General features: G+C 41.8%; 1 protein-coding gene across 3 annotated transcripts in view; it reads right to left on the bottom strand.

Moving 5' to 3' along the window:
- The window catches only part of phkb (phosphorylase kinase, beta), a 288,598-nt gene that overhangs the window by 96,486 nt on the left and 165,597 nt on the right, over positions 1 to 26,515 (bottom strand). For all 3 annotated transcript variants that reach the window (XM_072596241.1, XM_072596240.1, XM_072596242.1), the window contains 2 exons: positions 8,468 to 8,626; positions 5,124 to 5,218 (listed from right to left, as the gene is read on the bottom strand). In XM_072596241.1, the coding sequence (XP_072452342.1) occupies positions 5,124 to 5,218; positions 8,468 to 8,626 (254 nt within the window). The remainder of the gene's footprint in view (positions 1 to 5,123; positions 5,219 to 8,467; positions 8,627 to 26,515) is intronic.

The following is a 26,515-nucleotide window of genomic DNA, read 5'->3' as shown; positions in this document are numbered from 1 at the left end:
TCTGCTTACATCCCACAAAACTGCTGACCATTCAGCTTCTACTCCTCGTCCCCACATTATGGGCCAAGTGCCAGCAAATGGGACTGGATTACATTAGGATATCAGGTCGGCATAGATAAGTTGGACAAAGGGTCTGTTTCCACATGGCCCAGGAAGGTGAATTGAGCTTCGGCAAATTCACTTTTAGCTAGGCTTACCACCAAGCCTGCCTTTCGAAGTCGATCGAGCGAGTCCGATAAATGCTGTCAATGGTTCTTCTATGAGTGACTAAAAATCACCAGATCATCCATATACACCACACAGTTGGGTAACCTGGCAAAGACCTTACTTGTCAGTCTCTGAAAAGTGGCCGATAAGGATGTTGCTTAATAGGAACAGTATCTCCTTTATCTACATCATGCACAATTAGGTTAGTACTTCAGAGTTTATTTCCTCATAATCCAGAACATCAATTAAATCTTTCTCTGATGGGCCCAAGCACAGTCAGACTGGTTTTCAAGCTAGAGGCCATTGAGCAAGGAAGTCGACTGCATATGACTACAACCAAGGGGAGCAGTTAGATATCAAAAAGGTTTGCGGATACTGATTGTGGGTGGAAGGTGGGCTAATGGAGAGAGGATTCTAGGTGGTGGAGATCTGATGGTGTTGATAAGGGTATCTGATGAGGTGGTGGGACAATATTCGAATGATGCTCATATTGGGAGAAAGGGATGGTGGACAGGGGGACCAACAGTGAGGTTCAGGCACACAACTTGTAATGTGCAGCAGTGGGTGCACAACGTTTACTGAACAACGTGTTGGGCCTGCAGAAATCGGTCCTGTTTCTCTTGATCCACAAACAGTGTGTAAGAGCAATCACCTCACGGATTCAGCGCATTTCAGCTTCTTTCAGCTGCTGGATTTTCCAAGGCCTGCAAATCCTTACCATCACAAGTGACAAACATAATTACTGTTAAAATATGAACATGAGCCTCAACATAAATCACTCCTGCAGGCAGATTGTTTAGTCATCCCTTGCCTTGCCTCTGTGAAAACCAGAAATGGGGAACCTCAAGGCATTATGAGTTCTTCTTCAGATATCTTTAATTGTAATTGCTGACCTCATCCAGTAATATTTAAGAGTTCTGATTCGTCCAACTCATTCTAGCTTATTGCAGACAAGGCTGCACTCTGACACTGATAATATAATCTAATTTTATAATGATTGAGCTTATTTTTGCTCGAATGATCTGCTACTCAGAAACATTCAGCATTTTTTCTAAGATTCTAAATATTTCATGCACGTCAGTTTCAGCGTGGCTTTCAAAATCTTAAATAGGTAGAACTAGAAAGCTACATTATTCCTTTAGGCACTGCAATATTTTTAGCCTAGATTTAAAACAGAGTACTTTGAATCATCATACCAGTCTTTCTGCCAACCATTATAAAGTTTTTTTGTCAACTCAAAGGATTGTGGAACATGTATTAACTTAATTATCTGATCTTTTTAAAATGATACAATTTCCTTTGTGACATTTCTTTGCAGAAATATTAACAGAGCCATTAAAGGGTTACTTGAGTATAGAAGAACAAGCTAGATGAATGTCAAAACATATTGAGGTTCTGAGATCTATTTGTACTCTCTTGTTCTTTATTGTTTCAGTTTCACTGATCCTTTCTTTTCTTCCCTTTCCTGTTGACATTTGGGTTTGGCTTTTTGTTTTCTTTCTTTCTTAATTCTGTTATTTTCAAACAGAAAATTTTGTTATTTACAAACTTCTGTTATTCATTTCTAATTATCATAATGCATTGATTTTCTGGGTTCTTGTAATCACATGTCAAACTTCCCATTCTGTTTTATACAAAGGTGACAGCTCTACATTTCTGACAGGAGATTCCAATCAGGGCTCCTTAAGAAATGAGGAGCCTCACTTCCATTCTAACAGAGCTTTCGTAGTTCAGAAATGTCAAGAGAAGGAAAACTATTCCCCCAAATCACAGTAGCTAGTTGCCATATTTTGAAATTTAAAGGTTCACAATCACAGACAGCCACTTTGACAGCCGTTGTCAAATAGCAAATACATAAGGTAGGTGTGAATATTTTAAAAAAATCATTCAAGGGACATGGGCATCACTATCTAGAACGGCAGTTATTAATTGTCCCTAACTGCCCTTGAGAACGTAGTAGTGAATTGCATCTTGAACCACTACAGACCATGTGCTGTTAGTAGACTCTCAATGCTGTTCAGGTGGGGATTCCAGGATTTTGGCCCAGCAACACTGAAATAATACTGATGTATTTCCAAGTCAGGGAAAAAGTGAGGACTGCAGATGCTGGAGATCAGAGCTGAAAATGTGTTGCTGGAAAAGCACAGCAGGTCAGGCAGCATCCAAGGAGCAGGAGAATTGACGTTGCGGGCATGAGCCCTTCTTCAGGAATCCTGAAGGTGGGTTCATACCCAAAACGTCAATTCTCCTGCTCCTTGGATGTTGCCTGACCTGCCGCACTTTTCCAGCAACACATTTTTAGCTCGTATTTCCAAGTCAGGCTGGCAACTGACTTAAAGGGTAACTTGCAGGTGGTGGCATCTGTATCTGTTGCCCTTGTCTATCCAGATGAAAATGGTTTTGTTTGGAAGGTGTTGTCTAAAGATAGTTGGCGAATTTCTGCGTTGCACCTTGTAGATGGTACACACTGCTGCTACTGAGCACTGGTATGGAGCGTGTGCATGTTTGTGGTTGTGGTGCCAATCAAGCGGGCTGCTTTGTCTTTGATGGTGTCAAGCTTCTTGAGTTTTGTCAGAGGTGCACTCATTCAGGCAAGTGGGAGTATTCCATCACACTTCTCGCTCAAGCCTTGTAGATAGTAGACAGGCTTTGAGGAGGCAGGAAGTTGAGTTAATCTCTGCGGTATTCCTAGCCTCTGACCTTTGCAGTCATCTTTAATGTGGTCCTTGCCCTATAATGTGGCTGCATTTTGCGCTGATCTCATCTTAGCACATGGGCTTTTGACTTGGCTTCAGGAAGGCCAGGAAGGCACATGTGGTAGCAAATGTGGAAGATATTGATATCTAGTTCAACCTGTAAGGATCAACTATCAGTTCAGTCTGGATTATGGTACGATACAGCTAGAAATTGGGCAGCATAGGCATATCCCTCTATGCAAGACACTCTCTTGTAGAACTGACTGGTACAGCTGCATTAGGAAAAATATGATACTGAACACGTAACAAAAAGTAACTTGCACATAAAACTCTATTATATCTCCAAATAAATAATGTAGACATCTATGTATTAATATAGTTGAATGCTAATATTACATATTCAGATCAAAAAGTCCTTGTACAAGTTGTCCTACCAACAGGGTTTTCAGAAAATTATAGCTGCAACTCAATGGTAAAATGTTTGCTTGAGTTAGAAGATTCTGGATTCAAGACACATTCCAGCAACTTGAACACAGAATGTGATCTAACATCATTACATACGTTAAGGAGCTTCTGTTGGACTATACTGTCTTTCAGAGGAAACATTAAATTTGCCTTTTCAGGTTGATGCAAAACAAACCCCATAATTCATGATGCAAAAAATCTTATTTAACTATATCACAAAAACAGTTTATCTGTGTTTCATTGTTGTTTGAGAGACCTCACTGTGCACAAACTGGGTGAACTATTTTCTACATTACATTAGTGACTAAAATTAATTGGCTGTAACGCAGTTTAGGAAGACATCAGGCTGTGAAATAAATGCAAATCTTGTTTATTATGAAGTTCCCAGTTTGCAAAGGCACTTTTAAGACATGTCTAAACTCATCATGTTGGACTGCTATTAAGTTTACCACAGTTTGCAAGAGAAATCATCCATTATTTAGTCACAATTATATAAATATCTTTGACATCCCATAAATTACTAGTATTTGATCACAGTATGATTAAATTATCATACTATAAGCATTTCAGAAACAAATTTATTTATTTGAGCAGTTTAGTTGTATTGTGTATTGCTAATGGCACCATATTTAAAGGAGAATATAAATACATTGTGAAGTGAACAGATCCAGGGATGACATGAGAAACGTTGGAAGTGTTTATCCTGGAGAGGGTAGCTTAAGAGGTGATTTGATTGAACTTTTCAACATCATAAGAGGTCTGCACAAAGTGGAGAGGGAGGAACTGTTCCTATTCATAAAAGGACCAAAAACAAGAAGAAAATGTGATGCGAGAAAAAAATTATTTCAAACAGTGAGTGATCATGCCTGGAATGTACCACTTAGAAATGTAGTAGAGATAAGTTCAATTGAGGCATGCAAGAGGGCAGTAATTATTATTTATATAGAAAGAACAGGTTGGGAAAATGGCTCTCTAAGTGATGATATTCCTTCAAGTAGTTAGTACAAGATGCAATGGGCCAAATGGGCTCCATCTACCCCATGGCAATTTTGTGATTAAGAACATCCACTGGGTTTCGTCTATCTAGACTTCCAAAAGGCCTTTGATGAGGTGCCACATGGGAGGCTGCTGAGCAAGGTGAGGGCCCATGGTGTTTGAGGTGAGCCACTGGGATGGATTGAGGATTGGCTGTCTGACAGAAGGCAGAGAGTTGGGATAAAAGGTTCTTTTTCAGAATGGCAGCCGGTGACGAGCGGTGTCCCGCAGGGTTCAGTGTTGGGGCCACAGCTGTTCGCATTATATATTAATGATCTGGATGAAGGGACTGGGGAAATTCTAGCAAAGTTTGCAGATGATAAGAAGTTAGGTGGACAGGCAGGTAGTACTGAGGAAATGGGGAGGCTACAGAAGGATCGAGACAGTTTGGGAGAGTGGTCCAGGAAATGGCTGATAAATTGCTCATCTGAAATAACAAAAACTCTGGCTACAATTGACCATCATATTATATAGCTTGTCAATTCTTAAGCAGCTCCTATTAGTATTTTTCACAGTTACATTGAATACAATTTAACAACTGTCTTTGATATGGTGTTTCACCAAACTATAAAACCTAATAGCAACAGTATAAAGTTAGTAAATTGCTTTCAAGAAAGCTCAAGAATTTTTGAAAGTTTACTATTTTAAACTTTGTTTTCTCTCCCAGTTTTCCAGTTGGGTTAATTTAAGTATATTGGCTGAACTGTATTTAATACTCACCTGGTTAGAATACCTCAAGCTGATATTTCTCTGATCCTTTGAAGGCACATATCGTCTAGCAGGGTCCAGATCCTTCGGGCTTATCAATTCGTCCACTATTGTGGATTGGGCACAAGGAAATAATTGATTGTTAATTAAAATTCAGCCAGCATATTATATCATACAAACTCATCCAATCATCTATTGACTTGTTATATCTATTGAAAATACCCAATAGTCATAGAACGACTGTAGTTAAAAGTGTTCAGAACCAGGCCAGAACCCCCTCAACACATTTCAAGAAGGTAGCCCAGACTCTAACGTTGCTAGTTGTTTTAAGTAGGTGTATGGTGGGTACTCCAGGAGAGAATCAGCTGGTCAAACTGATTAGTTTTAAACAAAACAGAATTTATTTATGAGATTACTGAATGAAACACAAAGAAAACGAAATACCGAAAAATCTATCCAATCCAAAACCCCAACAGACTATCCCGACTTAATGATGCTGTTCCAGATACTTGCAACAATCCCTGTGAGCACCCCTTGGCACAACAGGTGAAATCAAACAAGTTTTTACAGGACAGAAGTCAGAGAGAGTGTACCAGGCTGGATCTGCTTTTGGGTCCAGCAGCTTTTCCACATTACTGCCTTAAAAAAACTCTAAACCAGAGCAAAGCTGAGCTGGGAGAACTGGCCACACCCCTTTCATTGTACATTTTATTAAAAAAGCTTGAAAGCCTTCTGCCTGAGGCAGTACCTGTTAGTTATTATCAAATTGGCCCTAAAACACTTCAACCTCTCTACTTTTCAGAGTATGTGTCATTTACAACCTCTCTGGGGAAAAAAGCAAAGAACCGCATAACCTTGTTAAAGCAGCAGCTTCATCACAAAAGTAAGGGTAATGAAATTGAGACCAGACAACAAGCATTCACAAGTTATTTGGCTAAAGTGAGGATCATCACCAATTCTGATATCATCCTTGTGTGACATTCAAGCATGCACTTGCCAATAATTTCACTAAATAATAACCAAGAATGGCAAGTATGATTGATAAATTCTCATCTATAGCTGGGATCAGAGAATGTCACTTATTTGAAAAGTACTACTTCCTTTGGTGAAATAAGTGAATTCAACAGAGATTAGAGTTTTAAACTCTATGCCATCTTGCCCTCTTTCTCAGTTTCAAAACATCAAGTATGATACAACAAAGCTATTCAGCATTTCTTTTTACTAAAAGAAGTTTGAAAAGTTTTAAAATGCATTTAATTACAAATGTCACAATGCATCACCTCGGTTTAGGTTATTAACATGTATTATCAGAATGTTTCAAATAAGTCAACACTGTTTTGCACCAACTTATAAATTAAATAATACTAAAAAATCTTGAAGGCAATCAGCAGGTCTAGAAAATTTGTGAAGGATAAAAAAAAGTTCCTATTTCACGTTGATAAATAAATAATCAATGATGGAAGTCATTATCAAACTGAAATGATAACTCTTCATTTCTGTACAGATACTGTCTGAACAGTTGTGTCACTCAAACTTTCTTGTTTAATGCAGTTTTCTAACATCTACAGTCTTTTGCTTGAACAAAAAACAAAGTCTTATTTTGTCTTGATGAAGCGAAGCAAAGTTCCTGCATCAATTTCAATTGTTTAAGGCATACTGTAAAACTGACTGGTTGGTGTATAAATTGAATGCATTCAGGAAGGTGAGATATAAAACAAATACGTTAGAGCCTGAAAATACAGAGAGACCATTACCTGTGAAGTTTGCTTCAACAATTGTTTAAATATTGAGAGCTGAAAGTTAATTTCAACAAATTGCTGGAATAGACATTTAGGTGCTTTACAGTCAATAGGCTTGCTTTCATGCAACGTGTGAGCTCAAAAAATTGCAACAATCTTAATCATTGCACTACAATCACAGATGACATAATTGTGGCATTATCCTTCTTTCTCCTCTTGGAACTTGCATTGTTTTTAATATCAAACCTCCACTTCCTGCTGAAGTTGAAGATCGAAGTGAGAACATTATAAGCAATGACTTCTCTTTCCAGTCCCCAGTGATCTCTCTCTGTTCCTTTTTTTCCCCTTTCTCACCAACTTACTTATCCTTGGCAACATTACTCAGAAGCATACCTTCCACATGCATGCCGATGACTCTCTTTCTATCTCTCCACAACCTCTCTTAAACCATCTCTTGCTCCTTTTATCAGAGATTGTCCAACTTAGAGTTCTGAATCAGGTGCAAGTTCTTCCATCTCAACATTGGAAAAATCAAAACTTTTGCTTTCAGTCCTCATTCAAACCTATGCCACCATCAGTGACTCTCTTGGACTGAGCAACAATATTTGCAACCTCAGGATTATCAGCAGCTAAGTTTTCAAATCCACATTGTCTGCGTCACAAAGATCACAGACTTCAACTGGAACATAACTGTTAATTTATCTAGCCTCTCATCTTACTGCTTCTAGACTTAGTTACTAAACAAAACTCGAGTGCAGCCGCACTTGGAATATTGTGTACAGTTCTGGTCACCGCATTATAAGAAGGACGTGGAAGCTTTGGAAAGGGTGCAGAGGAGATTTACTAGGATGTTGCCTGGTATGGAGGGAAGGTCTTACGAGGAAAGGCTGGGGTATTTGAGGCTGTTTTCGTTAGAGAGAAGAAGGTTGAGAGGTGACTTAATAGAGACATATAAGATAATCGAGGGTTACACAGGGTGGACGGGAGAACCTTTTTCCAAGTATGGTGATGGCAAGCATGAGGGGCATAGCTTTAAATTGAGGGGTGATAGATATAGGACAGATGTCAGAGGTAGTTCCTTTATTCAGAGAGTAGTAAGGGTATGGAATGCCTTTCCTGCAACGGTAGTAGATTCGCCAACTTTAAGTACATTTAAGTATTCATTAGACAAGCATATGGACGTACATGGAATAGTGTAGGTTAGATGGGCTTCAGGGCGGCGCAACATCGAGGGCAGAAGGGCCTATACTGCACTGTAATGTTCTATGTTCTATGTACTCTGATAGTCTGCCCAACTCTACTCCTCCACTCTTTGTCAACTTCTAGTGGCTGCACCCATTCTTGTTTAATTATCACTTCTGTTCTTGCCGACCTATATTGGTTCTGTATAACCTGCACCTCAGATGGGAGGTTTTTATCCTCGTGTTCAAAACTGTCCATGGCTTTAAGTAGCTCCACTCATAACATTTCTGCAACTGCTTTAGCAGTGTTACTTTTCCTTATACTTCTGTAAATCACCTTGGGATGTTTTTTTTCCACATTAAAGGAGCTATATAAAAGCATGTTGTTGCTGGTTTCAACTTTAATTTGTTGAGCCAACAGAATTATCTTACTTACCAAGCAGCTTTGCAATTATGTACAGGGCCTGTCCCCATAAGAAAAGACTTCCATCATGTCCAGAATTACTAGGAAAACGTTTTAGGCTGCCAGGTGCTATCCTTTCTGATTCAATAAAATCAGCCGGTACATAATAGTACTTTGGTACAATGGCAAAGCCTATAGGGTTAAGGAATAGATATTGATTAAACACATGCATCATAAAATCCATTGACATCCCAAACAAAATGAAAAACAAACTTATTTATATGCAAACTCCACAGTAGTCAAGCTTTTCTTGAAGCAAACTTCAGGTGATTGGGGTAGACTTAGGTTTCAAATTGATCTTCACATTTCCTTTGTTATTTTTGCTTGTTCAGCTCATGTTGTTAAGTCCAACTGTGCAAAATTCAAAATTGCAGTTTTATAATAAAGTAACATATTGATAGTTATTGCAACCTACGTGCACATATACAAATATACATAATACGAACAGGAATAGGCCATTCAATCGCTTGAACCTGTTCTGTTAGTCAATAAGATCAGGGCTGATTTAATGTGGCCTTAACTCCACTTTCTTGCCTGCCCCCTCAGCCAATCAAAAAGCTTTAACATTCAGCCTTGAATATATTCATTTACTAAGCCTCTACTGCTTGTTGGGTTCACGATTCCAAATACTAATGATCCTCTCAGAAGAAAATCCTCCTCATAGGATCATAGAATCCCTGCAGTGTGGAAGCAGGCCATTCAGCTCATTGGGTCCACACTGCCCCTGGGAAGAGTATCCCACCCAGATCCACTCCCCCTACCCCAACCCTGTAACCCTGCATTTCCCATGGACACTATGGGCAATATAACATTACCAATCCACCTAACCTGCACATCTTTGTACTATCTTAGATAGGAAACTTCTTATTTTGAATCTGTGTTTGTGTACAGCATTCTACCACGATGGGAAAGTACAAATATCTGCGCAAACCAAATCTGTTTGTTGATGGAGTTTTGGTTTAAATGCCAGGCCTCTAAGAATGCCGGTGCGGGTCTTTGTTTAGCCTTCCCAGGATGCATGCATTGTCCCTCTTTGACTGTGTGTAAGGATACTAGTGATAGCTGGTCGTGTCTTTTGGGGGCTAGTTGGTGCTCATGTATCCTGATGGCTAGTTTTCTGCCTGTCTGTTTGATGTAATGTTTGTTGCAGTCCTTGCATGGTATTTTGTGTATGACACTCGTTCTGCTGGTTGTTGGTACAGGGTCCTTTAGAACCAGCAGAACGACCATCATATACAAAATACCCTGCAAGGACTGCAATAAACATTACAATGGACAGACTGGCAGGAAAATAGTCACCAGGATGCATGAGCACCAACTGGTCACCAAAAGACATGACCAACTATCACTAGTATCCTTACACATGGACAACGAGGGACACCAATTCGACTGGGGCCATCCATCCATCCATCCTGGGACAGGCTAAACAAAGACACGCGCAGGAAATCTGAGAGGCCTGGCATTCAAACCGGAACTCCATTAACAAACACATCAATTTGGACCCCATTTAGCAAACTCTCAGAAAAAGAACAGGAAGTGATATCACCCATCACAACAGACTAAGACACATAAACAGAAAGCAGGACTGTACACCAGCACTTCAAAGGAGGCTCACTGATGATGTTATTACCCGCCCTCGACCTCTTCATTTCCAACTGCCACCGGGACATTAACCGTCTCAACCTGTCTACCGCCCTCCCCCACTCCAACCTCTCACCCTCACAACGCGCAGCCCTCCAATCGCTCTACTCCAATCCCAACCTCACCATCAAGCCAGCAGATAAAGGGGGCGCAGGCGTAGTCTGGTGCACTGACCTCTATACCGCTGAAGCCAAACGCCAACTCAAGGACACCTTTTCCTACCGCCCCCGCGACCATGACCCCACACCCCATCACCAAACCATCACCTCCCAGACCATACAGAACCTCATCACCTCAGGAGATCTCCCACCCACAGCTTCCAACCTCATAGTCCGGGAACCCCGCACTGCCCGATTCTACCGCCTTCCCAAGATCCACAAGCCTGACCACCCTGGCCAACCCATTGTCTCAGCATGCTCGTGCCCCACTGAACTCATCTCTACCTACCTCGACACTGTCCTATCCCCCCTAGCCCAGGAACTCCCCACATACGTTCGAGATACCACCCACGCCCTCCACCTCCTCCAAGACTTCCGTTTCCCCGGCCCCCAACGCCTCATCTTCACCATGGATATCCAAACCCTCTACACCTCCGTCCGCCATGACCAGGGCCTCCAAGCCCTCAATTTTTTTCCTCTCCAGACGTCCCCAACAGTACCCTTCCACAGACACTCTCATTCTTTTGGCCGAACTGGTCCTCACCCTTAACAATTTCTCCTTCAAATCCTCCCACTTCCTCCAGACCAAAGGGGTAGCCATGGGCACACGTATGGGCCCCAGCTATGCCTGTCTCTTTGTTGGCTACGTAGAGCAGTTGATCTTCCGTAATTACACCGGCACCACTCCCCACCTCTTCCTCCGCTACACTGATGACTGCATTGGCGCCACCTCGTGCTCCCGCGAGGAGGTTGAGCAATTCATCAAATTCACCAACACATTCCACCCTGACCTTCAATTTACCTGGACCATCTCTGATACCTCCCTCCCCTTCCTGGACCTCTCCATCTCCATTAGTGACGACCGACTTGACACTGACAGTTTTTACAAACCCACCGACTCCCACAGCTACCTGGATTACATCTCGTCCCACCCTACCTCTTGCAAAAATGCCATCCCGTATTCCCAATTCCTCCGCCTCCGCCGGATCTGCTCCCAGGAGGGCCAGTTCCACCACAGAACACACCAATTGCCTCCTCCTTTAGAGACCACAATTTCCCTTCCCATGTGGTTAAAGATGTCCTCCAAAGCATCTCGTCCACATCCTGCACCTCCGCCCTCAGACCCTATCCCTCCAACCGTAACAAGGACAGAACGCCCCTGGTTCTCATCTTCCACCCTACCAACCTTCGCATAAACCAAATCATCCGCCGACATTTCCGCCACCTCCAAACAGACCCCACCACCAGGGATATATTTCCCTCCCCACCCCTTTCCGCCTTCCGTAAAGACCATTCCCTCCGTGACTACCTGGTCAGGTCCACACCCCCCTACAACCCACCCTCCTATCCTGGCACCTTCCCCAGCCACCGCAGGAAATGCAAAACCTGCGCCCACACCTCCTCCCTGACCTCCATCCAAGGCCCTAAAGGAGCCTTCCACATCCAAAGTTTTACCTGCACATCCACTAATATCATTTGTTGTATCCGTTGCTCCCGATGCGATCTCCTCTACATTGGGGAAACTGGACGCCTCCTAGCAGAGCGCTTTAGGGAACATCTCCATACCAATCAACCACACCGCCCTGTGGCCCAACATTTCAACTCCCTCTCCCACTCTGCCAAGGACATGGAGGCCCTGGGCCTCCTTCACCGCCGCTCCCTCACCACCAGACGCCTGGAGGAAGAACGCCTCATCTTCTGCCTCGGAACACTTCAACCCCAGGGCATCAACGTGGACTTCAACAGCTTCCTCATTTCCCCTTCTCCCACCTCACCCTAGTTCCAAAATTCCAGCTCAGCACTGTCCCCATGACTTGTCCTACCTGCCTATCTTCTTTTCTACCTATTCACTCCACCCTCCTCCCTGACCTATCACCTTCATCCCCTCCCCCATTCACCTATTGTACTCTATGCTACTTTCTCCCCACCCCCACCCTCCTCTATCTTATCTCTCCACACTTCAGGCTCTCTGCCTTTATTCCTGATGAAGGGCTTTTGCCTGAAACGTTGATTTTGCTGCTCCTCGGATGCTGCCTGAACTGCTGTGCTCTTCCAGCATCACTAATCCAAAAATCACTGATGATGTTACCTAGCATGGTGACAAAACGTCTGAGAACAAACCTTCCACTCAGCGAGCAAACCTACAACCTGAGCTACAAATCTTCACAAAAATCACAAGTTCCTTCACTGTCACCAGTTCAAAAACCTGGACTCGTCTCTTAATAGCTGTGTGGATGTACCTACATCATATGGACTGCAGTGATTCAGGAAGACAGTTCATGACCAATTAGGGTTGGGCAATAACTGGAGGAATAACCAACAATGTTCATACCCTTTGAGCGAGAATGTGTATAAAATACAAACAGAATTAGTCCCTGGGCTGACTCAATTCAATTATATTCAGATGAAGTAATTACTCAAAACAGTAAGCCTTTATTTCAGGGAGCCATCTGAAATCCAAAGACTGAAGTGGATATTAAAAATTAATCTAAAATCCTTTTTCAAATTGATTTTTGTTTTAAAAATAAAATGTATCTTCATTATATTTTAGATGCACTGTCACACTTTTTTTTAAAAACAAAAAACGACAAGGACTTGTGTGGTTGGACTTTTTACTATCAGTAACATATGACATTAATATTATTAAAGATGGTAGTTGAAACAAATTGAAGTATTGATATATGCTTTGTTCACTTTTGCAGGTTTTGGAGTTACATATGTACAGTTTTACAGGGGATTATGGAACAAATATTTATATGATATTCTAGCATTCAGGACTGTACTATGTTTTGATGCATACCATAAAAGTCACCCCTTCAACTTACCAGATGTACTGTGTGATGACTAGTCATTGAAACTTTCCACAGTTTTTAAAAAATATATCGTCACAACATAAATGTTCAAATCTGTTCAAAAAAATTCTCGCTTGTTTTTCAGTAAAATACAAAGCAGTGTACTTTTAAGTACCATTTGAAGCGGTTTTACATAAAGCAAGTGACATTCTCATCAATCGTTGACACAGAATATAATCTTCCTTCTCCTTGGATTCAAATGATTTTGCAGAGCTAAATAATATATTCGTGGCTACCAAATATGATCCCTCTAAAAATTTATACTGCAGCCTCCTCTTATATTGTTTGAAACTGCTTTTATTAATGTCTTGCAGCAGACAGGATATTGCACTGTTTCCTGAAGACCGTTTTACATGTAAAACCTCCTCCTCTCTATGTTCAACAAAATAGACAATCTAGTTTAAAAAATTAAATACATAAGGCTGATTTGTTGGCAATCCAAAATGCAGATTTATTAGGATGCTGTTTACCAAAAATTAATACAAATGAAAGACTTGAATAGTTGGATTTTCAATGGAATAACATTGCAGAGTGAGCGTCCACATAATTTAAATTATGAATAGCTCAACCGAGTAGACAGAAGCAGATTATTGTTCGCAGTTGAAGGCAGGCCACACTAATGAGATTGAATGTGAGAGATTTACCACAGAGGATGGGAGAAACTTCTTAAGAGTTTTGAGGTAGGGCCAGGTTCTACTTCAATGATTAGATTGGGTAGAGGACAGGAAGTGAAGAAAATGTAGCTACATATGCAAAGACTGGAAATGAAAAAATGGACACTGCTTTAAAAAAAACAAAAACTTTAACAGAGTTTGTTTGCAACAAAAAAAAAGACAAGCTAAATGATGCATATAATACAATGTTATTTCCTGGAACAGTGAATCCAGAAAAATTGACACCATCTGTTATGGGTTCGGGAAACTCAGCATAATGACAGCCTTCGGATTGGTTCTGTATTAAGCTGCACCCTAACCAGTGAGTATAACAAACTGAAACCTCTAGGAATGAGCTGCAACATCAGCTCTCTGTTCCCTTTCTCTGTAAAGTTGCTCTCTCCAACTGTCTGAAAAAGTAATAGTAAAAATGGCATTCAGAGACACTGAAAGAAAGAATTATTTTTAAAAAACAGAAAAGGAATAACACCAGGTGCAAACAATCAACCAATGAAGCAAAGACCATAGCTGGCTTTGCAACCAACAGTGTGCCACCATTGATAGAGAATCAAGAAGGTTATAAGAAGAGCTTATTCTATTTTTGTGGTCTGAACTTATAAAACAGATGTTTCTTTTCACTGACTACATATTTTCCCAACAATATTGCATGTTTCAAACTGTCCTTTGTATTATTTGTGAATGGTTGTGCATTTGGAATGAAAGGTGTCTATAACTTGCATAGCTTACATCCAAATTTACATTCCCACCTAATATTTTATTGTCAGTAAACTTGGATACATTACTCTCAGTCTTCTTCTGTAACTCATTAACAGAAATTTGAAATAGTTGAGACCCTCAGCACTGATCCTTTCATGATTCCATTAGTTACAGCCTTCCCCATTTGAAAATGCCCAGTTTATCCCTTCTCTGTAGGGTGACACAGTGGTTAGCACTGCTGCCTCCCAGTGCCAGGGACCTGGATTCGATTCCAGCAACTGCCTGTGTTTAGCTTGCACCTTGTCCCATGTCTGTGTGGGTTTCCTCTGGATGTTCCGGTTTCATCCCACTGTTGAAAGATGTGCAGGTTAGGTGAATTGGCCATGCTAAATTGCCCAGTGTCCTGGGATGTTCAGGCTAGGTGGATTAGTCATGCACAGTTAAAGGGATATGGTAGGGCTGTGGGTGGGATGCTCTTCAGAGGATAACTGTGGACTCAATGGGCTGAATGGCCTGCTCCCAATCTGTAGGGTTTCTACAATCCTATGATTCTGCTTTCAGTCTGTTAACCAATACCTTATCCATGCTAACTTATTGTCCCCAACTCTATGAGTGTTCATCTTGTGTATCTATGTTTTGTATGATATCTTATGGATTGCCTTTTGAAAATCCAAGTATTTTTAGCTACCAATAACCCTTTATCCACCTTATTTGTTTAATTCTCAAAAAACACAAATACATTTGTCAAATACTACTTCCCTTTCATAAAACTACAGTGACTATGATTATACCAGGACTTAAGTCGTAGAAATGTACAGCATGGAAACAGACCCTTCGGTCCAGCTCATCCATGCTGACCAGATATCCTAAATTAATCTATTCCCATTTGCCAGCACTTGGTCCATATGCCTGTAAACCTTTCTTATTCATGTACCCATCCATTCACCTTTTAAATTTAACACCAGTCTCCACCATTTCCTCTGGCAGCTCATTCCATATACACACCACCCTTTGCGTGAAAATTTTGCCCCTTTGGTCCCTTTTAAACCTTTCCCCTCTCACTCTAAACCTGTACCCTCTATTTTGGACTCCCCCAATCCAGGGAAATGACCTTGTCTATTTATACTATCCCATGCCCCTCATGATTTTTCACATGTCTCTAAGGTCACCTCTCATACTCTCATACTGTTCCAGTGAAAACAGCCCCAAGTCTATTCAGCCTCTCCCTATGGCTCAAACCCTCCAACTGTGGCAACATCCTTGTGAATCTTTTCTGAACTGCATTGTTATAACTTTTTTATTACAGGTAGTAGCTTTTATGGATTGGATAGGAACTTCTGGGAAACAGAAGTCGTGCCTGTTTTCTAGTCCTTTGCTCACCTTTGGGACATACAGAAATGGGTCCCATGTTTCATGTGGTTAACTATTTAACTTGTACAAAGGTGTTTGTTTTGGGTTTGCCAGGCAATCATCATCTGTGGAGGTGGGAAATGAGGAAGGTTAACTCATCAGGGCCAGATTTAAATTCACCTTGCTATGTGAATAGTAAAGAATCACAGAAAATTGTATTTCTCCTGCATCTCAGGTGAGCTCGTGACCTAGATCCCAGGGCAGGGTTGCTCCTCAATTTTTGGAAATAAATCTGGAGGTGATGCTGAACACAATGACAGAAAGGAGATAGTCTTCCTAGAAGTGACAAGTAAGGGCTACTCTCCCAGATCAAAAGGCATTAATAGACATCACGGTCAATGTCAACAGTACAAGTGGTCAGAAGATCTTGGATTTAGTAGAGAAAGTGACCTGATGTTCTCTGGTAAAGTACATGCTACCTCTAACCGTCATTACAAGTCTCTGAGCACTACCCTCCAGCAGATGTACAAGCTGAGGAACCACAATGTGTAGGCTGCCCCTGAACACAGGAAGATTGTTTGCACAGGCCACTTACTGAATGTTCAGATTTTCTCAGCCATTGAGCTGCTGAAAACCTGCCACACTACCTCTAATGGATTAGAAATGATGTCAATGGTTACAGAAGACATAATGCCTTGTTTTCTTTTATCCGTGCAGGAGAAGCAGATACTTAATTCCCAAGAGAGGGCTCAAACAGGTAGAAGAACACTTTCATGGCATCATACCAATATAGGCAAAATTGAGAGAAAAAGCTAAGATCATTGTCCATGAGAAAGTTGACTGTTGCAAACCTGATGCATATGGTGAAGATAGTAATTACAGAGAAATATGCTCATTATGGGGGCTGCACAGTACTTCACTCAAACTAGCACCATTCCAAACACTGATCTACATTATGAAACTTCAGCATGGCAAAGGATTCTGCTCTCCAAGGTTAACTTTTGTGAACTTTCCTTGTGTCACCCACAGGTACAGATGCCTCCCAGGGAAACCTTTTCTCTCACCAACATTGGGCCAAGATGGTTAGCAAAGTTCCAAAGGAACATGGTCATGTTTTCCAAAAACAATTGAGGTACTTCACCTCTCACATATTTAGGAAGGGTGCATGGGGTGAGTAGCATGTTCACTGATATACTTAAGAAAATGCAAGCGATAGGGGCTGCTATGGCAGACTCCTTTACAGAATCATGAACAGACACAGTCATACTCAACTGGGCACTAATACAGGGTTTCAGATGTCACTAGAAAGGAGGTTATACCTAGACTGGCAGCGAGTAATGTCCTCTTACATCAGAGTTGTCTGATGTAGTGCAGGGTTATGGGCTGTGAATGGAGCAATCTATCCAGCTCAGACATTTTACTATTGCTCAGGGCTTTCAGTACGTGAACACATCCATGGACAGAGCAGCTAACCTTTGGGAGAATCATATGTCACTGAACATGTAAGAAATATGCACTGATCTATAGGGAATGTGCACACGTTTGTATGGGGGAGTCCATACAACTTGTGCTGCACTTGCACCAGTCAAGAACAGGGAATGTCACTGAAGAGTATGAGGGTGCCACCTCACATGGGGTATCACTATCTTCAGCCCATTTGGCCCATCTGACAATTAGCAGCATCTATATCGCAGGGCCCTGATGATGAAGTCAGTCTCCGTAATGAAGATGATAAAGCAGCCCCTGAAGAGCCCCCACAAACACCTGCACAATGAGAAAAACTATAATACGCATCTCCATTGTAAGTTGAGACAAGACAGCATGCTGCCTCGGACTCCTTCACTTACATGGCTGATCAAACACAGAGGCTGCCGTGGAACGCACAATACCGAGCAGATCATTGTGGTGTCTTCTTACTGTTTTTGTGTATTATTTTCCTTTCTGAGCAGTGTAAATAAGGACATTTGAAGCCATACATGCAGTGGCAGGACAAAGGTACGAGGTGTTCTTCAATGGTAACGACAAGCCTGGCAGACTTCAATGTGTTGAAAATGGAGGCCCCGTGAAAACTATGTGCTTTTAGTATTCTAAATTTGGTATTTCTGGTGTAGCATGAGAGCTCATTTCACTATGTTACAGTGTTAACTAGCTTCCTATTCAAATAAAAGATTTATTATGTGCCATATTACCTCATAGAAGGCTAGTTATTACTGTAATACACTGAAATGAGGTCTCAAGCTACACAGGAATACATGAGGTAATGTGGCACCTGATGTAAGCTGCCTGCTCACTTGTCATACATGTTTGCCTTTTTTGATCAGGTAATTGAGTACAAGAGTCAGATGTCATGTTACAGCTTTAGGAGACTTTGGTTAGGCCATATCTAGAGTATAGCATTCAATTATGGAAAGGACATGGAGGCTTTGGAGAAGGTGCAAAAGACATTTACCAGGATGCTGCCTGGATTAGAGGGTGTGAGGTATAAGGAGAGGCTGTAAAAACTTGGATTAATTTCTCTCAAGCGGCAGAGGCTGAGGGGAGACTTGATAGAAGTCTATAAAAGTATGAGATGCATTGGTAGGGTTGACGGTCAAAATCTTTTTCCAAGTGTTGAAATGTCTAATACTATAGGGGGAAGTTACTACATTTAAGGTAACAGGGGGAAGTTCAAAGGAGATGTGAGGGGCAAGGTTTTTACACAGAGAGTGGTAGGAGTCTTGAATGCGCTGCCAGGGGGTGGTGATGGTGGTGGAGACAGATATGATAGGGGCATTTAAAGGACTTTTAGATAAGAACATAAATATGCAAGGGATATGAATCAAGAGCAGCAGAAGGAATTAGTTTAATTTACCATCATGTTTGGTACAACATTGTGGGCCGAAGGTGCCATTTCTGTGCTCTCCTTTCTATACTCTACAAGTATTTTCAGCATGTCTGTTTCTTAGAAGGAATGAAAACTAAATTTTGAATGGAAGTGAAGCAAGGGGGACCAAGGTCACCCTGGCAGCACGAATAGCTGCTCACAGCCATTGGCCAAGAAGGTTTGGACAGGTGTTTGACATAACATAAATGGCCAGGCCCCAAAATAACACAGGGAGAGCTGATAGAAGGGGATCCGGGCAGACAAGCTACTATTTTCTTGGGGCAAGACCAGGACATCCACTAGGCCAAAGTGAGGAATGCAGATGTTGGAGATTAGAATCAACAGTGTGGTGCTGGAAAAGCACAGCAGGGTCAGGTAGCATCTGAGGAGCAGGAGAATTGACATTTCGGACAAATGTCGATTTTCTTACTCCTCAGATGCTGCCTCACCTGCTGTGCTTTTCTAGGACATCCAGTACATCAGCCCAAGGGAAATTAATGATCGTTGCTAGTAAAGACTACCACAAAAGACTGCAAGATATCCTGGACGTGGGACTGCGTTGTTTTACTCCTTCATTTTACAGAATTACTTTGAGATCAGTGAAGCATTCTCATCTGTTAAGGGTCATTTATATTTTTCTTTGCCTAATCAAGTAATACACCATACCTAAAATGCTGACTCTCAATCAACTATCAGAAAGTTGCTTCAAATTGTCAACTGCCTCTATTAGGTAACTGTGATCATAAACCTCCCAAAATGAACAAATGGCAGGAATATTTGCTAGACTGTGTCTTCAATGGAGGTGGTAGCACAGAATGTGTTCCATGTCAAGCCCTCAATCCTGGATCAGAGGAGCTCAGATGAACTACTCTTGAAACAGATCATCCCTACCATTATGGTATCCTGAGGAGACCTTCAAGCCTGATGCCATGCACAGCCACATCCTTGTGTGGTAGGAACACTACATCTTTGTTAGCATAGGCTCTTCTTCATTCCTCCCTTCAATACTTTGTTCCTTCTCTTTCTTTTTTTTTGAGTAGTTACCTTTAGGGAGACGATTGCCGAATGGTATTATCACCAAATTATTAATCCAGAATCTCAGCTAACGTTCTGGGGACATGTTCAAATTCTGCTATGGCAAATAGTGGAATTTGAATTCAATACAAAAAAAGGATTAAGATTTTAATGATAACCACAGAACCATTATCAATTGTAGGCAGAACCCATCCAGCTCACTAATGTCCTTTTGAGAAGAAAATTTGCCATCCTCACCGAGTCTGCCCAACGTGATTCCAGACCAACTTCAATGTGGATGAGTCGCAACTGCCCTCTGAAATGGTCTAGCAAGCAACTCCATTCAAGGGTAGCTAGGGAAGAACCATAAATGCCAGCCAGTGTATCCATGTCCTCACTGTTCTCAAGATTGACAATTATCTAAGGAGTCCTGTTATTGAGAGCACATAGTAGACTGCTACATCAAGTAAGAACCATATAGCAGTGTATTACATTGTATCAAAAAACTTATCGAACCACTAGTCCCCCAAAAGAACAATGATCTACTCAATGCGAGTTTTGGGAAGCCTTGGTTATATCACCTCTGTGGTTCTGTGGGGAGGAACCACTTCTACAAAGGATATCCCCTACAATATCTAAACAGGTACTGTGAGGGTTGGAATGAAGAGCAACCTGGATTAGTGGAGGATGAAGGAGTTATTGTAACTAATGGGACAGTAAATGTATACATGAAGAAAATTCTGGTAGTGATCACAGACAGCTAAATGTTGATTGAGTGGAAAGGGTGTCATGTGGGCACCTCTGATAATGCATCACATCTGGGAGAATCCAACGATACCAAAGTAAGTACACAGTACTTGGAAGGTCCTATCTACCACAAAGTGACCAAGCTTTACAGTCCTGAGAAGTTAATAAAGCAGTGACTGGTGAGAAGCAATGCAAAGATAAAACAATTGCACTTTTATATAGCACTTTTCACAAGCACATGTCTCAAAGTGCTTTATAGCCAATAAAATGTTTTTTGAATTGTAGTCATGGTGTGATATAGAAACTGACTTGAACACTCCAAAGTTTCTAAAAACAGCAATGTATTAACAACCAGATATGAGGTTTTTTTTAATGTTATTGAGGAACAATTACTTTCCAGGACAAGATATCTCTCCTGGGGTTTTTGAAATAGTGCCATGGGATCTTTTATATCCACCTGAATCGGCAACTAAGGCCTCAGTTTCAAGTCACTTCCAAAGAAGGCATCCCCAGTATTGCTGCACTCCCTCAGTATGGCACTCGAAATCAGCACTGAGTTTTATGCTAAAACCCCAGGATTGGAAAGTGAACCTGGAAGCTTGTGACTTAGAAGCAAGTCCGCCAACAATTAAGCCATAACAGATATCAGTGGTATGCTATTTGTAGGAGCCAGAAGCAAACTACACAGTATAGTAACCTTCTGGAGAGCTGCATTCTCCCCCAGCATTGGTTCTTAGCCATTTCCTAATAGCTGCCACTTTGCAGGTTGATCTTATACTGAGGGCATGGGTATCTATGCCCTCTCTGCCCCTCATCCCTTCCTCCTGTCCTTGTGATGTTCAGCACTTCCTCCATCCTGCACAGAAAGTTGCTCCATATTGTCCAAAGTCTGATTGACATGTCCCCATCGCCAGCTGCTGCATTCTTTCCTTTCAGATGACCTCAAATTATCCTCGGCTGCCTTGTCCTCTGCCCTTGCCTCCACAAAGCCACAATGTGACAATATCCTCGATGCCTCAGCTAGTACCCTGGGCTGTCGTGACTCGTTTCTTACTTTGCACCCACCTCCTTCATCTGGTCTGTCCCACTGTTTGTGTGCCTCTGCAAAAATCACATTAACCCTTATTACTGACTTTTTAAATGATCGCCTTTTTCAGCCTTAATCAGGGACCAGTTGAAATTGTGGAGCAGTCCTTTCTTTGTCCTACTGAAAATGGCTGGCTGTGGATGTGGCAGAATCAAACTAGCATAGTGGCTGGGAACTTTGTTTGGAATTGCCCCATTTTCCTTGCTGACATTAAAAAGGGCCATAAAATGCACCCTCAGCATTTTCCTAATGGCTGATGTCAGGCTCCTTTCTCCAACCGCAGAGTTACATTTGCCATTTTCCAAACTGCAAGGATCAATGTCAATGGAATTTTGAAAATTTCTGCATTCAATATATCTACAACCAATTCTTTTAGATTTTTTGGATGGAGGCTATTAGATCCTGGGAATTCACAGATTTCTAATCCCTTAATTTACATTTTCTTGTCTGAAGCTTCTTATTCTTATGAACTTGGTTATGTTTTTTACTTCTGTTTTGTTCTGTAAAGCCAATCTCATCTTTCTCCATGCAATAAAAATCAAACTTCTACAGCTGTGGTTTTGCGCCTGGACTGGTCGAGTGACACCCTGTAAGATGCTTTATGTTTTATGGTTGTCTAATGCACTCTCCATAACATGGTTCCTCAGGGACGTGTTGAGCTCAAAGGCAGAGAGGCCCTGGAATGAAAAGTCTTCTCTGAGGAAAAGGAGGAACAGGAGGTGGAAAAGGTGAATGTACGACAAAGGCTACATGTGGAGATGGAAGACCTGATAAAAATTTCTTGGGTTTCTTCAGGATGCCATCAATGTCACGGAATATTTGACAAAGCACGTTTCAGCTGAGCCCTTCTAGCTAAGGAAGATGGCATAGTCTTCAACTTACTTTGAGCGGTCTGTGAGAACACTTCCATTGAAGACAGAGCCTCAAATAGACCCACTCTTAATGCCAATACATGCTGCAGATCTCCAGGCAGTTTCACTGTCCCTGTTCATCACCTCTGTGCTTGTTTTCTATTTCACATTAAAGGATTGAAGCTCACTTGTTGTGTTATGTTGAATATCCTGAGAGAATTAAGTGGGAGGTGTTATAATGAATATCCTGAGAGAATTTAAGTGGGAGAAGTGCCCAAATGCCAGGCCTCTGCCTCTCTATGATCCCTCATGCTTGCATCTTCTACTTCAAATCATAGTCAACACTTCAATAGCCTTGTCTGGATTCCAACACTTATGGTTGTGAAATTGGCTGCCTAACACACTCTCCAGAAACTAAGCATCCTGTCTCTGCAAAAATCCAGACTGCAGTTCAAATTCTCATTACCGGCTTACCCGCAGGTCAGCAATAGTGCCTTGTATTGGCAGAAAAGTCAATGCAATGTCAAGATCCCAACCACAGGGCTCTATGATCAGATCATAAGAAATTGAAACATGAGCAAGTCATTTCATCCCTGAAGCCTAATTCTATATTCAATAAACTGACAGTTAATCTGGTTGCAGCCTTTATTCCACTTTCCTGCTCACTCTCCTGGTCTCTCTTGTTGATAAAAAAAAACCCTCTAATTCAGCCCTACGAACCTAATTCCCACTATTCTTTACGGAAGATAATTTCACATACTAACAACCCTCTGAAAGAAGAAATTCCTCATCTCCATCTTAAATGTGAGACCTCATATTTTTAAATAGTGGACCCAAGTTTGGATTTTCCCAAACGAACAGTCATCCTCTTGTCAAGCCCTTCAAAATCTTACATGCTTTAATAAGGCCACCTCTCGTTTTTCTAAATTCCAATAAATCTAAGACCAATCTCAAACCTTCCACAGAGGATAATCCCTTTATTCCAGGAAAGTTAGTGGGACGTATTCACTTAGAATTCTGACTTGTAGCATGTTGATAGTAGACAAGCAGTGGGGAGTCAGAAGGTGAACTTTTACTGCAAAGTTCCAAGCCACTGACCTGCTCTGGTCATTGCAACATTTATATGGCTGATCCAGTTCAGCGGTAAGCTCCAGATTTTAGAACATAGAACACTATAGCGCAGTACAGGCCCTTTGACCCACGATGTTGCGCCAATCTGTGGAACCAATCTGAAGCCCATCCAACCTACACTATTCCATTCTTGTCCACATGCCTATCGAACGACCATTTAAATGCCCTTAAAGTTGATGAGTCAACTGTTGCAGGCAGTACGTTCCACTACTACTCTCCAAGTAAAGAAACTACCTCTGACATCTGTCCTATATCTATCACCCCTCAATTTAAAGCTATGTCCCCTGTGCTAGCCATCGCCATCTGAGGAAAAAGGGTCTCACTGTCCAACCTATCTGATTATATGTCTCAATTGAGTCAACTCTTAACCTTTTTTCTCTAACGAATACAGCTTCAAATCCCTCAGCCTTTCCTCGTAAGACCGTGGGCGGCACGGTGGCACAGTGGTTAGCACTGCTGCCTCACAGCACCAGAGATCCGGGTTCAATTCCCGCCTCAGGCGACTGACTGTGTGGAGTTTGCACGTTCTCCCCGTGTCTGCGTGGGTTTCCTCCGGGTGCTCCGGTTTCCTCCCACACACCAAAGATGTGCAGGTCAGGTGAATTGGCCATGCTAAATTGTCCGTAGTGTTAGGTAAGGGGTAGATATAGATGTAGGGGTATGGGTGGGTTACGCTTCGGCGAGGCGGTGTGGACTTGTTGGGCCGAAGGGCCTGTTTCCACACTGTAAGTAATCTAAGTAATCTAATCTAATCTAAAAACCTTCCCTCCACACCAGGCAACACCCTAGTAAATCTCCTCTGAACCCTTTCCAATGCTTCCACATCCTTCTTGTAATGTGGTGACCGGAACTATACGCAGTACTCCAAATGTGGCTGCACCAGAGTTTTGTACAGATGCAATATGATCTTATGGTTCCGAAACTCAATCCCTTTACCAACAAAAGCTAACACACTGTATGCCTTCTTAACAACCCTGTCAACCTGGGTGGCAACTGTCAAGGATCCATGTACCTGATCACAGAGATCTCTCTGCTCATCTACACTACTAAGAATCTTGCCACTCGCCCAGTACTCTACATTCCTGTTACTCTTTCCAAAGTGAATCACCTCACACTTTTCCACATTAAACTCCATTTGTACCTTTCAGCCCAGCTCTGCAGCATACCTATATCTCTGTGTAACCTATAAAATCCATCGCCAGTATCCACAACTCCTCTGATCTTAGTATCATCCGCAAATTTACTAACCCATCCTTCTATACCCTCATCCAGGTCATTTATATAAATGACAAACAACAGTGGACCCAAAACAAATCCTTGCAAAACAGACCTCACTAGTAACTGAACTCCAGGATGAATATTTACCACCAACCACCACCCTCTGTCATCTTTCAGCTAGCCAACTTCTGATCCAAACCGTTAAATCACCCTCAATCCCATGCCTCCATGTTTTGTGCAATAGCCTAACGTAGGGTACCTTATCAAATGCTTTACTGAAATCGATATACACTACATCAACCACTTTACCCTCATCCACCTGTTTGGTCATGTTCTCAAAGAACTCAATAAGGTTTGTGAGGCACGACCTACCCTTCACAAAACCATGTTGACTATCCCTAATCAGCTTATTCCTCTCTAGATGATTATAAATCCTATCTCTTATAACCCTTTCCAACACTTTACCCACAACTGAAGTAAGGCTATAATTTCCAGAGTTGTCTTGACACCCCTTCTTGAACAAGGGAACAACATTTGCTGTCCTCCAGTCTTCTGGCACGATTCCTGTGGACAATGATGACATAAAGATCAAAGCCAAAGACGTGGCAACCTCCGCCCTGGCTTCCCAGAAAACCCTAGGATAAATCCCATTCGGTCCAGGGGAATTGTCTATTTTGATAATGGGGGAGTCAGTAATGGTAGTACCATTGACTTTCATTTGAAAAAGAATGTTGCATTACAAGTAGGAAATTATTTCAATGCCAAATATTCTCTTCTAATTGTTTGATAACAAGGTTTTGTAAAACCACTTTTAAACAGTTGAAGAAATCTTATTTTGTCTTGAGAGGAGAGATTGAGTAGGTTAGGCTGATAAATGCTAGAGTTAGGAGGTCTAATTTGAGATAAATAAGAGGACAAAGGAGATTGACAAAATAGACGGAGAGCAGATGTTACCCCTTGTGGTGCAATACATAGTCTTAGGTTAAATGGGGACAGTTTTAAACAGAGATAAGGAAGAATTACTTCTCTCAAAGGGTTACGAATCTGTGGAATTCACTACCCCAGACTTCACTATCCCAGTTGAGGCCAAGATGGCACCAGCCATGATTGTATTAAGTCATGGAGCAAGCTTCGGAGGCTGAATTGCCAGCTCCTGCTCCAGTTCTGAAATGAACTTTTCAATTGGAATCATAGAATCTCTACAGCATGGAAACAGGCCCTTCGGCCCAACAAGTTCACACCGACCCTCCGAAGAGTAACCCAGACAGACCTATTCCCCTTTTACTCTACATTTACCCCAGGCTAATGCATATAATCTATGAATCTCTGAACACTATGGGCAATTTAGCATAGCCAATTCACCTGACCTGCACATCTTTGGATTGTGCGATGAAACCGGAGCACCCAGAGGAAACCCACACAGACACTGGGAGAACGTGCAAACTCCACACAGACAGTCGCTTGAGGCTGGAATCGAACCTGGGTCCCTGGCACTGTGAGGCAGCAGTGCTAACCACTGAGCCACCGTGCTGCCCATTCCTCTTTTCCAACGTATGTTTTAGAATTCAGGACAGGACGTAGGATTACTAAACTGAATTTTATCAAATCCTAGGTCATTCCACTGCCAGAACCAATTGTGGGAAGGGAGTCAGAATGGCTAGCTAGCAGCACCCCAGACAGTATTTTATCAATGGTGGTCAATTAAAACTAAAAAAAAAGTCAGTCAAATGTGACTGACA

The sequence above is a fragment of the Chiloscyllium punctatum genome, chromosome 26 (assembly GCF_047496795.1).
Source record: "Chiloscyllium punctatum isolate Juve2018m chromosome 26, sChiPun1.3, whole genome shotgun sequence".
In the NCBI taxonomy this organism is placed as follows: domain Eukaryota; kingdom Metazoa; phylum Chordata; class Chondrichthyes; order Orectolobiformes; family Hemiscylliidae; genus Chiloscyllium; species Chiloscyllium punctatum.
The sequence above is the reverse complement of the archived record's forward strand: the minus strand, read 5'-3'. Positions and strand labels throughout refer to the sequence as shown.